Source organism: Nuphar pumila, chromosome 13 (genome assembly GCF_984573655.1).
Source record: "Nuphar pumila chromosome 13, dmNupPumi1.hap1.1, whole genome shotgun sequence".
In the NCBI taxonomy this organism is placed as follows: Eukaryota; Viridiplantae; Streptophyta; class Magnoliopsida; order Nymphaeales; family Nymphaeaceae; genus Nuphar; species Nuphar pumila.
The window spans coordinates 97,468,492-97,485,508 of NC_143261.1; the positions used below are offsets into that span (position 1 = coordinate 97,468,492).

At 40.9% G+C, this 17,017-nt stretch overlaps 1 protein-coding gene across 2 annotated transcripts; it reads right to left on the bottom strand.

Moving 5' to 3' along the window:
• Positions 1–12,511: 12,511 nt before the first annotated feature.
• On the bottom strand, positions 12,512–16,649 carry LOC149819354 (uncharacterized). Of its 2 annotated transcripts, none has more exons than XM_089985208.1 (4): positions 16,414–16,649; positions 14,937–15,001; positions 14,722–14,826; positions 12,512–12,846 (listed from the first exon to the last, which is right to left on the bottom strand). In XM_089985208.1, the coding sequence occupies exons 1-4, from the start codon at positions 16,601–16,603 to the stop codon at positions 12,703–12,705; spliced, it is 504 nt and encodes a 167-aa protein (XP_089841334.1). In that variant the 5' UTR covers positions 16,604–16,649; the 3' UTR covers positions 12,512–12,702. The 2 variants fall into 2 exon arrangements, with proteins under 2 accessions (XP_089841334.1, XP_089841335.1); XM_089985209.1 differs by having other exon boundaries at positions 14,937–14,998; positions 16,414–16,647.
• Positions 16,650–17,017: the final 368 nt, after the last annotated feature.

Consider the following 17,017-nt stretch of genomic DNA (forward strand, 5'->3'; position numbering starts at 1 on the left):
ACCGGTTTGAAACCGATTTTTTTTCAGTTTTTAAAAAAAACGCAAACCGGTTCTAGCCGGTTTTAGTTTTTTTTAAAATTCAAAAACCTTGTAAACCGGTTTATTAGAAAATTTTTCAAAAAGTTACAAACAAAACTTTATTTTTATTTTATTTTTATTTTTATTTAAAAAAAAACTAAAACTAAACTACTATGATTATAACAAAAACTAAAATATGTATAAAAATGTAAAATAAAACAATTTTTCATGCATTTTCTATTTTTAAATCATTTTAGCACATTTACTCGAAAACTAACATAAAATTGGGTTTTTGAAACATTATTTTATAAAATCATGCATATTTTAATGTTAATAAACCCTGAATTATATGCATGATCAGTATTGCCGAAGGAGATGAGCCAATGATGACTCGTGTGACTTGATATGATGCTTATGAATTTCTAATAATGTCTTTTGGCTTAACCAACGTGCCAACCACTACGCCAATAACATAGTTATCTAAAACAAGAGTCAGGAAGAGCATGCTTAACATCTATGCCTTGTCTTTCAGCTTCTATGAGACAATGTGAAAAAGGAGAAGTGCATGTTGGTCAAAGAAGAGATTGAGTTATTTGTGTGTTTTGTTGGCAAGGGTCAATTGTGCATGGACTCTTGAAAGATACAAGCCATCTAGAATTGGGATCCTTCCGCCAAGATTCATGACCTGCGGTCTTTCCTTGGCTTAGTCAACTACTAAGTCAACTACTAATGATGCTTCATCTTGGGGTACTCGCTCGCAGCCGCAGCATTCACTGACCTTACCAAAAAGGATCAGAAGTAAGTTTAGACAACAAAATGTCAGACCACCTTTGACAAGCTTAAAGCGATTGTCATAAGTGAGCCAATTTTACAGTTGTCGAACCACTTCAAACCATTTAAAGTGGGCACCAATGCCTCAGACTTCGCCATTGGGGGTGTTCTTATGCAGGAAGGCCACCCCATTGCCTTCAAGAGAAGGAAGCTAAATGACACAGAGCATCACTATACAGTGCATGAACTTGAAATGGCGACCATAATTCATTGCCTCAGGATATGCATCACTATCTGTTGGGATCTTCTTTCATGGTCTACATTGACAATGTGGCCACAAGCTATTTCTGGACTCAAAAGAAGTTGAGTCCCAAGCAGGCTCTATGGCAAGAGTTCCTTGCCGAATTCGACATGACGCTACTCTATAAGCTTGGAGTACCAATTATGTCGATGATGCACTATGCAGGAGGGGCGAGCCGGTGACCCTGAGTGAAGGAGAGCCCTCTCATGTTCAATTGACCAGTGGCCTCATTGATTGAATTCGTGAAGGAATGCACTATGACCCCATGGTATCTCAACTTCGTGATCTGATCAAGGTCGATAATACATCAAAGTACATCATCGAAGATGGTTTGATTTTGAAGAAGGGGCGAATCTTTGTTCCCAATTGAAACTCGCTGAGGAAGATGCTCATTAAAGAGTGCCATGATACCAAGTGGGCTGGACACAACAACCAACACCACAATCTTGCTCTCATCGAAAGGGCTTACTAGTGGCCACATATGCACAACGACATTAAGGAATATGTGAGGACTTGCCTCATATATGAGTAGGACAAGTCTAACAATAAGAAACCTGTGGGTTTCCTTCAGCCTTTGTCGATCCCCAACCGTCTATGGCAAAGCATCTCCATGGACTTTATCTTAGTGCTTTCAGTTGTTGACGAATTCAGCTCAATCTTCATAGTGGTGGACCGGTTCTCGAAACATGGTATCTTCATCTATGCTCCACCTACGTGCACCACATACCACATTTTTCAATTGTCAAGAATGTGGTCAAGTATTGAGGACTACCAGAGGATATAGTCAAGCGATCATGATCATCGCCTCACTGGCACGTTATGGGCTAAGGTGTTCAAGCTATTGGGGTTTGAACTCCATTTCTCCAATGCCCTCCATATGCAGATAAATGGGAAAACCGAGAGGATGAATATGCTGCTTGAAGATTATCTTAGGCACTTTGTCAGTGTCAATCAAAGTGACCAGGTGAAACCGCTAGATATTGCCCAGTTCAGATTCAACTTGCACAAAAGCAAATATACAGACTACAACCCCTTTGAACTCGCTACATGCTAGCAGCCCCTGACACCTTACACTGTAGATGTTCGCTATTCAGGCAAGACACCCCTTGGCCATCAGTTTGTTTGTGACTTGCAGGAAAGAACAGAACTTGCGAAGGAATTCTTGCAGAAGGCAGCTACAAGCATGAAGAAGTGGGTAGATCCTAAACGTCAACCTCTGGCTTTTGACGTTGGCGACCAAGTGATGGTCAAGTTCAACATGCAAATAACATGTGTCTTTTGGAATCTCCATAAGAGCCTTGTCTGCAAGTACGAAGACTCGTTCACTATTTTGAAGAAGGTTGGCAACCTTGCTTACAGGGTGGAACTGCCCACACATTTTCAATTGCATCTAGTCTTTCATGATAGTCAGCTCAAGCCTCATCATCCTAATGGTGAAAACCCTAGTAGAGGCCAGCCAACACATCCTTCGATGTCACTCCAGACCACTAACAATTGAGAAGTCGATTATATTCTCAACCATCACAAGAACTCACACAATGGCTATAGAGATTTTCTTGTCAAGTTGAAGGGCCTTTTTGAAGTTGAAACAACATGAGAGGACACCAGAAAGCTCTCCCAATTTCAATCAAAGATCAAAGAGTACCTTAATTGGCTTCAGTAGTCATCGAAGACGATGACGTTTTTTGGCAAGAGAGAATGTCACGCCCTGCGTGCATGACCATGGCATGTGTGTGCCATGGCACAACCATGCACTCTTTTTTTACTTGTTTAAGCTTTGTACAACCTTACTTAAAGCCCTGTGTATCTCACACGGGGCCATGATGGCATTTAAATAGATTAGGGGAAGACATGATGCCAAGAGTTTTGTGCCAACAAGTGCCCATATTGCCTTCCCATGGCTAGAGAGAACCTCTTGGAATTTTTATGGTTCTCCAAGTATTTTAGGGTTCATTCTCATTACTTTTTTCAAAGTGAGGGGCTTATAAGCCCTTGTGTGATTTACAAGCCTTGATATAGCAAGCACAAATTCTTCTTCTTTTGAAGATGATTTTTTCAACCTATTTTCCTCCCTAGTTAATTCTTCATGTGTTTCAACTATGGTAGGTACATCTCTTCTATGAAGAAGCGTTGATTTAGTCCCTTCAAATTTGGGTCTAAGCCCATTAACAAATTGGTAGAAATGTTCTGTTCTAATTTATTTTTCACCAAATTCTATGTCTTGGAGGAATGTCACTTTGGCTCTAGAAGAATTAATTCATCTTAAAGAAAAGAGGGCATTGCAATATTCCCTAATGCTCATCTTGGGTCATAGTTATTACCTTATTTTGCACTTTGCATATGTGAGCAATATCCTCGCGACTATACATATCTTTAAGATACTTCCATGCATCAATAGCAAAATCAAGTTTTGCTAGGCTAAAGCATTTTTTGATATCAACACTATTGATAAATCATCCAATTATATTGGAATGACCCATCCTCCATTCTTTTCATTTTTCTTATATTTAGTGATGATCCTAGACATCTCATTTCCTTGAAGAACCATTTTCTTTCTTTCTTCCATCTTGGTAAATATAAGTTTGGGCTCTCTTTCGGTGCCATCAAACAAACCCTATAGACCCTTTTTCCATATTTTATCTTTTACTATGGATGCCCACATCACATAATTATTATTATTGAGTCTCACGGGAATGATGATGACCACTTCTCTTTCATCCTCCATTTTTACAATAATAAGAGAGAGAGAGGGATATAGAGAGATAAGAGAAGAGAAAAGAAGGTAGCAAAAATTTTGTTAAAGAGAACTTTGATGGTGTGTTTTCCAATGAAATGATCTCACAAATCGATGCTCCACCAATCTCACAATCCTCCTCTTGGCCTTTCTGAATGAATCACAACCCAAGAGCACCAATACTCTGATACCATGTAATGAAATAAAAGCAAAAGCAAATGAAAACCTCTTGTGGGCTTACAAGAACACAACCAACCCACAAAGAAGCACTTATGAATCAATCCACACCACCCAAACAAAGGCCAAGAGAATACAATATAAATGCTTTTGTATTACAAAATGTTTGAGAAAGCATTGAGGAGTTACAAGGGGAGAACCTCTATTTATAACGAGGGAGAATGGGGCAGCCCAAATAGTTGTTGGGTTGGCTCCTAACGGTCACATTTGTGACCATTGGGAGCAGCTCAATAGCTAGTTGTTTGCAAAAGTTCATTGTGATTTATGGGGACCTGCCCCTGTTACTTCTCATCAAAAAATTAGATTTTATGTCATTTTTATTGATGAATATTCTCATTTTTCTTGGATATTTCCTTTAAGACATAAATCTAAGTTGTGCAACAAATTTATTGATTTTCATAAATGCGTTCAAACTCAGTTTGAAAAATAAATAAAGATTTTTCAAACCAATGAAGGGGCAAATTTGGGTGTTGCACTCGGGACTTATTTGAAGACAAATGAGATTGTCCACTATAAAAGTTGTTCAAAAACTCCATAACAAAATGGGATGGCTGAACGAAAGTATTGGCTCATCACCGAACTAGGGTTAACTATGCTCTTTCATGCTCAAATTTTGACTCATTTCTGAGTGGGAGCCTTCTTAATGACAATTTGGATCATAAATAGATTACCTATGCCTAGCTTATCTATAAAAACTCCTTATGAGAAGGTGTTTAGAAAGAAATCGAATTATACCAGTTTGAGAGTCTTTGGATGCCGCTGTTTTCCATATCTATGAGACTATGCTACAAATAAATTTGACCTAAAAACATTACCATGTGTCTTTTTGAGCTATAGTGATTATCACAAAGGCTACCAATGTCTTTACCTTCCTACTAGGCGTGTTTATACATCAAGACATATTGTCTTTGATGAAAATGTCTTCCCTTACCATAAGCCTAGCCTCCTCTTACGTACCAACCAACACAAAAGTGAGCTCATCAGTCTAAAAGAGTGGTCCACTCAGACCAAGTCCAACTTGCTTGAGTCTAATGACCCAAAGGATCCAAGAAACGTCACTTGTGAGTCATCTTATGACACTGCTATGCAACGTGAACCCACTCCACACGACTTGATCAATATTGTCTCCGAAGGTTCGCACTCTTGTGATCCCTCTCCTGCCAGCATTAGCCAGTCTACTGTTATCAGAGACAATGTTGACAACACCAATGCCAACTCTTCCTCTCGTATCCATCCTATGGTTACTCGTATGCAGAATGACATAATAAAGCCTATTAATCCGAATTATTTTATTGCTCTCTTTGTGTCGCTTGAACCCAAAGAGTTTCAAGGTTGAGCTTGCCCACAAGGGGTGACGTGATGCTATGCACGAGGAGATGCATGCTCTTCATATCAATGATACATGGGAACTTGTTCCTAAGGAGCCTGACATGCATATCATCGATGTAAATGAATTTATAAAACTAAACTCAAAAGTGATGGCTTTGTTGAACGACTAAAAGCTCATCTTGTTGCTAAGAAATTTGATCAAATCTCAGGTATTGACTTCCTGAAAACCTTCTCTCCCGTAATCAAGATTGCCACCTTACGTATTGTTCTCTCTCTTGCCTTGGCCTACAACTGAGATATTCGTTAATTGGATGTCAAGAATTCATTCTTACATGTCGTTTGAATGAAACTGTGTTCCTTGAACGCATTATATGAACTCAAGCAGGTTCCTCAGGCGTGGTTTGATCGGTTTGGAACTTTTCTTCTCTCCCTTGGTTTCTTCTCAAGCATTGTTGATCCATCTTTACTTATCTGTAAAAATGGATCTATGATAATTATTGTTCTATTCTATGTTGATGATATTATTCTGACTGACAATGATCCTTAGTTTTTTAGACAGTTTATCCACACTATCAGTAAAGAGTTTGCTATGAAAGATCTTAGATTCTTGCATTATTTTTTTTAGGCATTGAAGTTCACAGGTCCTCAAAGGGCTTATTCCTAAATTAAAAGCGCTATGTGTATGAACTTCTTGATAAGGCTCAAATGGTTGGCACTAAGCCAATCTCTACACCCATGGTGATCTATGCTTTGAGCACTACTGATGGTGATATGCCTTTTAGGGATGCTACTTTTTATCGGAGTCTGGTTGGTGGTCTACAATATCACACTATGACTCACCCTGATATTTTATTTAGTGTTAATTTTGTCAGCCAGTTCATGCAAAATCCAACCAATACCTTCTTTCAGATAGTGAAACATATTCTTCATTTTGTTCACGACACTATTGATCACGGGATTCGGTTGCTTTCAAATACATCTTTGTTCTTGTATGTCTTCTCATATGCCAATTGGGTTGGATGTCCTATTACCCGACACTCTACCTTGGGAACAATTGCATTTTTTGGAGTGCCAAAAAACAACCTACTGTTGCCAGATCCAGCTCAGAAATCGACTACCGCTCGATGGCATCTACTACTGCTGAACTTATGTGGCTTACGTTTCTACTACACGACTTGGGAGTCTTCTTTTATCACTCCCCTGTTCTTTTTTGTGATAATATTTCAGCACTCCAGACTACTATCAAGCCTGCATTCCATTTTCATTTGAAACATGTTGAAATCGACTATCATTTTGTTCAAAAAAAAGTTGTCCTAGCTACTCTCATCACTCGTTATGTGCTATCGTCCAAACAACTTGCCGACATTTTTACTAAGCCCCTTACCGTGCACTTATTTTCTTGATCTTCATGTCAAACTGGGTCTCTGCGTTTTGCCTGTGGCCAGTTTGAGGGGGACTGTTAACAGTAGGGATCGTGATCACGATAAGCTTGAACGTGCTAATATGACTCTACCAGGTGGTTACAATGAAGATCATGATAAAGATGGACCTCATGGACATGGTTACAATGAAGATCACGATAAAGATGAACCTCATGGACACTGTTACAATGAAGATCACGATAAAGATGAACCTCATGGACCTCGGACTCTACCAGGCGGTTACCATGAGGATAACGATAAGATTGGAACTCTAACAGTCGGTTATGATAGAACCAAATGTGATGCCAATCATATGGAGTCCAAGATTATCAATAATACCAAGATTATCGATAATCTCAATCACATAAAAGAAAGAGACAAGTGTGAGGCCAATAGACGTGGAAAAGATCAAGATAATATCAAATGTAACGATGTTCATAATGTTATCAAATGTAACAAAGAGAAAAATGTAGAGGACCGACTAAGATTAGTTGATAATCATATAATATCTTTAAATAGTGAAAAACTCCACCCGTAAATTGTTGAGTGGAGTATCGTGGATGTAGGTGATAGTTCACCGAACCACGTTAAAATTTTGGTTCATATCTTTTATTTTTAGCTAAGACCATATTAGCATTGTGCTAGTAAAACATTAGATATTTTACAATCTGCTACTTTTTTTCTTGTTTATTACATGGAGAAACTGGCATCAGGTCGGGAGGCCTACTGCGCTTGTTAGTCCTGCCGAACTATGGCCGTCATGCCCCGTGGTGTAAAACCTCAAGGTCACCCCCACCTCCCTCACCTATCAAGTGGCCTTGCAGCAAGGAACTGGGCATCGAACTCTCAATGTCCTTCAGCTTGAAGGTCTTAAGCTGGCACACCTCCATGTGAGCAAAGCTCTTGTGGACTACAATCTGCTATATATTCCAAATAAAGTGAGAACATGAATCTCTCTCTCATCGGCTTTCGATCAACCCGATCTCATCCCTTGGCTTCCTGCGAGTACTCACTCCTTCAGGCCCCTCTTTGCTCTGTTCGGAAACCCAACTTGGGTATCAGCCATCCTGCACATCTTCTGGCTAGCTTGGCTGGTGCCCTCCATGATGCTAATGCTGGTTTTATGAACAGCAAGCCTTAGCAAATCACACTCGGCCCTCACATGGGTGGTCAATAAAGAATTGTAAACTTTGCATGTTCATGGTGCAATGTCTGTTTTTTTTTCCTTGAGCTGGGCTAGTTACTTGCACCGATGGTGGTGCTCATGCTCCCCTTCCCAGCCCAAGGCCACCGGAACCAGTGCCTTCGTCTCCCTCTGCAGCCTCCTTGTCGTCTTCCTCCGATCCGCGACCCACAACCGGCAGGCAAGGCTTCGCTCCAAGGCTGGGACTTGTGTTCCTTCCCTGTCATATCATTCCTTGACCTCCCACTCTCTCCTTGTTCTATACCAGACCCGGAGTCCACTAGATTCCCTGCACATCCCCAACCAACTTTTATCGTCTCTGATCAGCTCCAGGACCCACTTGACCTTCTACTGGGCTCACTCTTGGCCTCCTGCAGGTGCATGGCGATCATTCATGACATGCTCATGTCTCTCGTGCAAACCTTGCATCAAACTATCCAAAGGTCGAGGCCTTTGCGTTTAGGTGTGTTGGTGCGTTCTCTTCCCTTTGTTTCCAAATAAATCAAAAGAATGAACAAAAACGGATCAAGCCAAATCTGGATCTTGTTTCAATCAAAGGCTGTTTCACAGATGAATTTTATGATTTCGTGCCCCGTCGTCACCGTTGTATCCCATTAAGCAAAGCTGAAGAACTCTTCACCACCTTTGATGAGATTGTAGGGGAGTTCCTAGAGAGAATTTCCATGAGGCCACTGTACCAAAACCGAAGGATATGGGACATAGGACCCATCATTCCTCTCCATTTGGAAAAAGGTTGCATAGGTTCTTTACATCTTGTTCGTGTCGAGCTCGGCCAGCTAACCATTGGGCTTGAGCGGAGCGGAGCGGTGAAAGATTCTTGTGGGCTCTTCATGGCGTGGATCGGGGCGACATCTTCACGGAGGGTGCTGACCCTGAGATCCAGTTGCCTGAAGGGTTCCAGAAGCAGGTCGCTGGGCTGGGTCTGGTGGTGAGAGGGTGGGCCTCATAACTGGAGATTCTGAGCCATGATGCGGTAGGTGTGTCCTTGAGCCACTGTGGGTGGAACTCTTGCATGGAGAGCCTGAGCCTGGCACGACTCTTGCAACCTGGCCAATGTACTCAGACCAGCCAGCAAACACGCAGCTGGTGACCGAGGTCTTGAATGTGGGTGTGGTGGTCAGAGAATGGGGGAGAGAAGAGCCAAGCTGCGAGATGCGGCTCGGCGCGCATGTGCTCAAGCCAGATCATCCCATGCAGCCTTAGACTCATTTGTGGAGTCAATAACTAGGCCGTAGACCTTGACCAGGCACATGGTCACTTCTAGCTATTCACAAATTTATGTTTGATCTTGAGGTTCCATTCTCAAAAGCTTTCAACTCATTATTTCTGAGCCCTTCTTCTGTCGATAATTTGTTGTATGGCACCATTGCAAGCTATGAGATTTTAAATGTAACCAGAAAATGACAATGCTATGATGCATACATGTAGAAAGCCATTGAATTAATGGGTATTAGGGCTGTCAATGGGGAGGTTAAAATCAAAACCCATGTGGGGATGGAGGCGGGGAAGGACTTAGGTTTTCCCCTCTCCGCCCCGTCCCCGTCTCCAATCCTCGGCTTACCCAGTCCCCTATCCTTCTTTAGGGATGGCAGTGGACCGAGGAGAAATGGGGCCCTGCCCTTCCCCGCCTCGCTCCGTTTGGATCAGGGGTAAAGGACATGAAACGGGGATGGAGGTGAGGATGAAAGTTAAAATCAAAACCCATGCGAGGATGGAGGGCAGGATTTAGAGACGGGTCCCCTGCCCCTGCCCTTGTCCACTGCCATCCCTACTTAACGGTTTGGGGTTCAATGGCTGTGCATGAGAGTGATCAAATGCTGTTGTACATGGGTTGAAAAACAGAAACAGTTGAAACACACCAAATTAAATAAAACTAATTAAGAAATTACTGCATGCATAAACTGCAGGATAATTACAAATACGATAAATCTCAAACTTAAATTCACATAATTTAACAGGTTTATTTTCACTCAGATACACATAAAAGTCGGGTCAAGCCAGGTTGGGTCGGATATCATAACAAAATCATAACGCAACCCGACCCACATATTACTCGGGTTGGGTTCCGGTAGACTGAAAATATTCAGGTAGGCATTTCCTATGCCCAAACCCAAGAATTTGGGTTCGGGTCTGGTCAGGTACCTGATACAAAACCCGAACCATTGTCAGCCCTAGTGAACACCCAACCTTGGAGGTCACCAGAAATAGTGTGTTCCTTTAGGGATGCACCTGTTTTTTTTTAACCCCCTCCCCCAAACACCTCTGGAAAGATGTAGACGGGGACAGGGGACTGTTATTCAGAAAAATAAATAAGTAATAAATAAAAATGTTTCGTGAAATAGTGTGTCCTGGACAATAACAATGTCTTGCCTGTAACACCTCAGAGTATTTTACCATGCATTTTTTTTTAACCTTTGTTAAATAGACCTATCTCCAAATTTCTGGGCATGTCCTTTGTTCAAAATACCCACCGTCTCTTCCAAAAGTGGCGATTTTGCCCCTCAATAGCTACGGATCGGATTCAAACCCAAATTTTAACCAGTTTGAGATCCAGATCCACGAGAAACAAATATTTATCAAAAATAAATCATTCATCACGAAAATCCTCATATTAAATTGAAATATTATCATATTACGGTGTCTGAAAAAGTTGGGTTGTTACATTGCGTGTGCTGGACAGTGTGTTCTTTCCAAACCTGGACAAGCAGTCAAACACCCTCTTTGAATTTGTTTTCATCGTCACCCCACCAGCTCCTACAATTTTTGTGTTGAAAAAGATCTAAATACCCTCCAATTTACGTGGGTTGGGTTTTAGGTTCTAATTGTTGACCCGACAAAACCCAAACCTGAGTGCTTGTTATTTTATTGGATTTTAGGTGCACCTTGATGGACCGGATACCCGACCCATTGACTGCCCTAGGTGTACGGGTTAGAATCAAGCGTCCCTGTTTCTTGTGATAAGAATGATATGAGGATTTTAACACAACAGCCACACCGTTGAACTAGTTCTTTCAAAGAAAAGAATTCCCGCAACATAGTTTGTCTAAAACAGTGACACTTTGGACCAATTGCAATATTTTCACGCAGTCGAAAACCTGTAGGAAGATCCAGTGATCTCTCCACATAAACATATTCTGAAACGTGGATAGGTGATCGGCCCGAGTACTTTAGAAATTATTTGAGCCACATAAAAGCATAAAAAATAACCAAGGCATGTAGCAATTTTCTGTGTAAAACACAAACAGAAATCGATAAGCCGGCAGCGATTTTCTGTGTAAAACATAAAACACAGAAAATCACTACACGCATAGCGATTTTATGTGTTTTGTGTGGATCAGCTCTGCTTGTTTCTTGGCCCTAATAATATCTTTGCTTAGCTGAAAGCCTGAACCTTTCTTTCATTAGGGACGCTTTGTCTCACAGGAGGACACCACCTGTGTTTCATAGGAAACATGGTTTTTTCTGGCAGTGTCACACAGGGATGCATACGAGCCGAGTTCGAACGGAGCCTGGGCTGTTTGAACTCGGCGTAGTTCAAAATCACTTTGTCCAAGCTTGACTCGAGCTTGTAAGGCGTTGTCCGAACTTGGTTCGGTTCCAAACTCAAGCTGAGCCGAGCTTAAACAAGTTTTACTAAAAAAAAAAATTTGCGTAGGGATTTGATCTCCCAGCCTGTTTAAGATTAACTAAGGGACTTACCATTAAGTCAAAACATGTCTTTTAATTATTATTACTGAAAAACTTTTATACAAATTAAAAATTCTTAGCAAAAAAAGGGAGGATTCAAACCTAACAAGTTCTTAATAAAGACTACGCCCATTTCAATAACAATGTAGTTATGATTTTTCTTTTGCAAAGATATTATATATATGGGGTTTCCAACGAACCGAGCCTTATCAGGTGTGTCGAGGGGGCTCAACAAGTCATTCAAGCTCGGCTCGATAGCTCGGTATGCATCCCTAGCGTCAGATGAGATTTTGTCTTGCGTGTCTAGCAGCTACTCGAGAAAGAAATGTAACCATAAGGTCACGTTTGCGTGCCACAGAAAGTAGGGATTTCCATAGAAATGCACGAGGCCCCAAGTGTTTCCCCAGGCCCCACAACCTCTCGTTGAAACACGGGATTCTCTTTCAGCGGAAACAAAGTCCGACAGGGTGGGTCGGACTTCGTTTCCGTGTCCTTTCTTTGACACACAAACGTGTGCCCTAAGTGATAGGGGACGAAGAAATGGACAGCACACATTTAATATGACTTGGAGGGAGGGCGGGGAAGCCCTTTCTTGGAAAAAAAACAAGCCCTGGTGGTTTTTCCCAAGGGCCTTGCCATTTCCCCACGATAGGACCGGCGTCCTGGAACAAATGGGCCCTTGGTAAATACAGTGACAAAGAAGGTAAAAAAAAATGAACAGTTCGCTTAACACTCAAATGCATGTTTCTGTAGTCTATACCGTTCTGCCAGTGCACTAATCCAATAAAACATTGCCTAGATACAGTATGGCCATAGAATGTTATTGCTATTAGCCACTAACATCTTTGATAAACCATGAAAAATTGATCGTTATTATACACAATCTCATTAGACAATTCAGAAGATCTTATGTTATACCTCTCAACAAGCAGTACAATTCAGTTGGGTCTGGAAGTTGGCAGTCTAGGAAGCTCAAAACCTATATTCACCAAAGGAAACATTACTTGTATTTCTCCATTATCCTCCTTGCTTCTTCCAGTGCCTCATCTGTAGGCCGTTCACCACCATTGCCACCCCCACCGCCGCCTGGGCCGTCACCCTTGTTTACAGCTAGGAATACGAAATATATGAACCCCATCATGGCCTACATTGAAAGCATTGTTAGAATTCCATCATCTTCTGTCAACAGAGATGCTCTGGGTGCAACAATAGGTACGTCATGCTTTTGGGGGGGAAGGGTCTACTTTTGATGCATAACGTTAGATATCAATTATTCCATGCTCGAAAAGCAGCTCCTTCTAGTTCTCAATCACTTGGGGATGCCACTTACGAGTGGAGGCAGAAAAGAGCAGAGAGAGAGACAATTTCTTGACAAAGATTCAGGGCATCAAAAAATAAAATTCACAAAAATCCACAAAATAGATACTATACCACGAGGCATTATATAAGGCTGATCAGTTTGAGATGACACAATCTTATGGATATCATGAGAATGGATAGAACTGCTGATTGAAGGCCAGAAAAACATGATGTGCTGTCAAAGCAGCACAGTTTTATTATGTTCCCTCAGATTGTTTTGATGCTTGCAACAGACCACAGGCATGTGAAAAGCATGTCCAAGTTAAGAAGGTATCAAGGATCCAACCGTAGATAACGCTGTGCCAGGACGGCAACTGCTACTCACCACGATGTCTGTAGCACTCATGACAGGGTTGAACTCGTGGGCAAATACTCATGGCTGCTGCATTCGTTGAGTACTGCCTGTTATTGGTTGGATCATGATGATGGGGCCAAGCATGACAACCATGTTTGAGTCCTCTAGTGCTAATCCAATCAAAGTTTAACTTGGAAGCAACACAAACTAGCAGCTAAATCATTCGACATTAACTGATATACCAACTAAACATCCAAACATTCTGACCAGAAAAGAAAAAGGTCAGCAAATTGAATCATGCCTTCTCCTTCAATACCGTCAAACCCTTGTAATGAAACAAGTGTGCACAAATATAAGAAGCCGCTTATGGGCAAGATACAAGTTCACAATGAATAGCACAAGCACAAGCCACTAACGGGCAACAAGTACATAAAAAAAAAGATTTTATTAACATAAAATGCCTAAGAGAAGCATAGTTACAATATGGAAGATATCCCATATATATAGAGAAAGAAGAGAGCGAAAAGGCTAGTCCAACGGCTAGAGTGAAAAAAATAATAACAAAAACAAAAAACAAAAAACAAAAAACAAAAACAAAAACAAAAATAAAATTACAAAACTGCCCCTAATGTGCAGGGCCTATTACAGAAAGTAAAAAAGATAATAATGAACCTAGAGTGCATGACCTATTACATATACAACATAATAAAAAGAATATATATATATAGATATACATAATGTATAAACAAAACATATTAATGTTAATATATATGTATATACATATTTATTATATAAATTAACAAACTTAACATTAATATTGCAATAAAAAAGTAGGCATCATTCGGTAGATTGCTAATCAAGACTTTAGGGAATTGGTGAACAAGTTGAAAATAATAGGTGACAAAGATGACTTGTAAAATACTAAAATTAAAGGGGCTTTGTAACATGTGCAGAAGGAAAGACAACCATAATTACAGGGTTCCACAAAAGGGAACTTATGTGTTCCTGCAGTTAAGTTTCCATCTCCATAGAAAGCACAAAAGGTTCAGTGTCCTGGGAAATGGGATACAACACACATGGCTATAGAAAAGTAATCTTCAGGCTCAGGACAAGATAACACAGACAACACATGCACATACACAGAGGCATCTGCAAATGCAGCTCACATCGAACACATAGGCATGCTATACACATACAACAGATTAAAAGAAATATTACACACCAGAGAAAGGCAACCAACAGCATTTCAATGAACATAAAATATGCTTGAGCATCAAAATATGTATCTGGTATGAAAGAAATGCTACACAGTGAGAGAAGAAATAGGATTTCACATCTACTGAAAGTATATGTAAGTGCTCATACCAGAACGAAAAAGGCTGTGGAGATGAATGATTTCAAAACAAAGAGAGTAACCACTACGGCAAGGCCACCAACACCAACCCTGGCTACAGGTCTTGGAACTGAATCCTGAAATCAGAGAAGCTGAAGAAAGTGTCACAATGAAGCAAATAACTTCAGAAAAAGGAGTTGGGTGAGGTAAATGCTGATAGTTGCATCTCTGAGTAAAGAAAACCTACAGGCACAAATTTAATTCCTGCCTCGATCCCATCCTTGCCAACCCTCAACGCAGTTGACAGAACTGCTTCAAAGGAATTACATGTAAAGTTAGGCCTATACATATAAATGAAATTAGTTAGCTAATAATATAGCCATTTTAACAACTAGAAGCATAGATGACAAGAACATTATTTAACCGGTGCTCTGTATGCATGATTAAGAGGTGAAACCTATCTCTTTCATAAACAAACATGTGCATGTGTACATGTGAAGTGTACTTGTAGAGCAAAAAAAAATTCCTAAAAAATCATAGGGGTTCAGCATTTACACACAAGAACAACATATGGCAATGTGGTCCAGTGAATGCTGAAACTAACCCAGTCAAGCTTTAGGTGACAAAAAGAGGTTTACTTTACAAGCTTCGCTCCTGTAAACTTCATGAAAAAGGCACCTTCAACTTGAAACAACAGACTCCTAGGAGCGAGATAACACCAAATTCTTGAAACTGCAGTGTAAAAGTCTAAATGGATACATCTACGTGTTGAGCTGGTCATAGTTGTTCTAGCTCAGACTGATGCCAATACACAAGATTGAAATGGGCATTTTCTTCTAGAAAGAGTTCAGAGTTCTCTTCTTTGATGTTTTAACATTGATCAAAGCAGAACCTGCTATTGTAACACTGGGGAATGTGTGGAAGGAGCCTAGTTATTAGATTATCTAGAAAATAAAAACCAACATCAGAAAACATGGCTTTTAATCAGTTCCATAGTTGGTATTCAATAGATCAACCACTCAATGAAATTTCCCATAGACAACCCCAAAACACCACTAACCATTCAAATTAACTGGAGAAACACATTGGTCATCTTAAACTTAACAAAGTAACAAAATCAAAGGAGAGATGTCAGAGCAGGCACAGTCGGCCCTCTTGCGTGTACGAACAAAGCCATACCACATGCATAACAGATGTTAATGTTACCTCAACGAAACAAAATGATGGTCCATCAAACTTCGCCCAAGAATATGGTTTTTCCCCAAAAACCAGACACTCTTTCGACGCGACCCACTACCCAGTTTTTCTTTCCCATTCCTGTATATCGTAACAACCATTTAGAACTTACGGACTGTTTATTAGGTTTAGGCGTCGATGAAATCAGCATCTTCCAGAAACTCGTCGCGGATTCAGCTCAACACAGAACACGATCGGGAAAAACCGACACTTGCAATAGCCACTATAACGTCAAAACAAACTAAAATGAAGCCAAGTACTCGATTTCAAGACAAGGTATTGCGTACCATCTTTGTTTAGTTGCCGATGTATAGAAAAAAAAAACATCTTTGTTTGTTTTTACCTCACCCCTTTATTTCGGACTCGTTTACGAAAACAATCGACGCTGAATCGAACTTTCGAGACAATCCCAACTCTCAAAACACCACCATCTCCAGGAAATGAGGGAGTTTGACGCGATATCGAAGAGATGGACCATATGGGCGTACCTCGAAGAAGGTCGAGTTGCGCTACGACGGGAGCAGCGCGTCTGGGCATCGCCTTCTTCGTCAATGGCGTCGTCTTCCGAGGCATAGAGAGGGAAAGAGGGGGAGTGTAGAGAGGAGAGAGAAGTGGACGGAGGGGGATAAGGCGTTGGTGGGAGTGGAGAAGGAAGGAGAGGGTGGTGACGGACGCCATAGGTGGGAGAGTTGCAGGAAATCTTCTGGCTGAAACGCTTCGCGTGATCTCTCTGGTTATTATGGACCCCTTGGGCGGGTCGGGTCTCACATAATCTGGATACTGTTTGGATACGAAACGAGTCTCGCATCGTATGCCCAACTGGTCAGATTTGGTTAATCCAACCAAATCGGAATGGGAGTCAGCAGAGAAAAAAAGCAATATTCAGTCCAGATCCAACCGTCGGATTCAAATTATCCGGGTCAGGTTTGGGTGTGCATACCGAGTCTGAATCCAATTATTAATAGCGTGGTATTTGATCTACTGAATCTGGTAAAATGGATTTGGACTTGGTTAGATATCCAAACCAAATTCGACCCCACCCCCCACCCCCCGACTCTACATCCTTATCCAATGGCTTCTCTGAAAGGCAGA

Bases quoted from the DNA above. Each gene is read 5' to 3' on its own strand.
- LOC149819354 (XM_089985208.1), bottom strand. From the start codon at position 16,603: ATGGCGTCCGTCACCACCCTCTCCTTCCTTCTCCACTCCCACCAACGC. The intron at 15,002-16,413 runs GTACGCCCATAT...ATTCCTTTGAAG, and splicing joins GCAACTCGACCTTCTTCGAG to CAGTTCTGTCAACTGCGTTG. The intron at 12,847-14,721 runs GTATGAGCACTT...CTTTCAATGTAG, and splicing joins CCACAGCCTTTTTCGTTCTG to GCCATGATGGGGTTCATATA.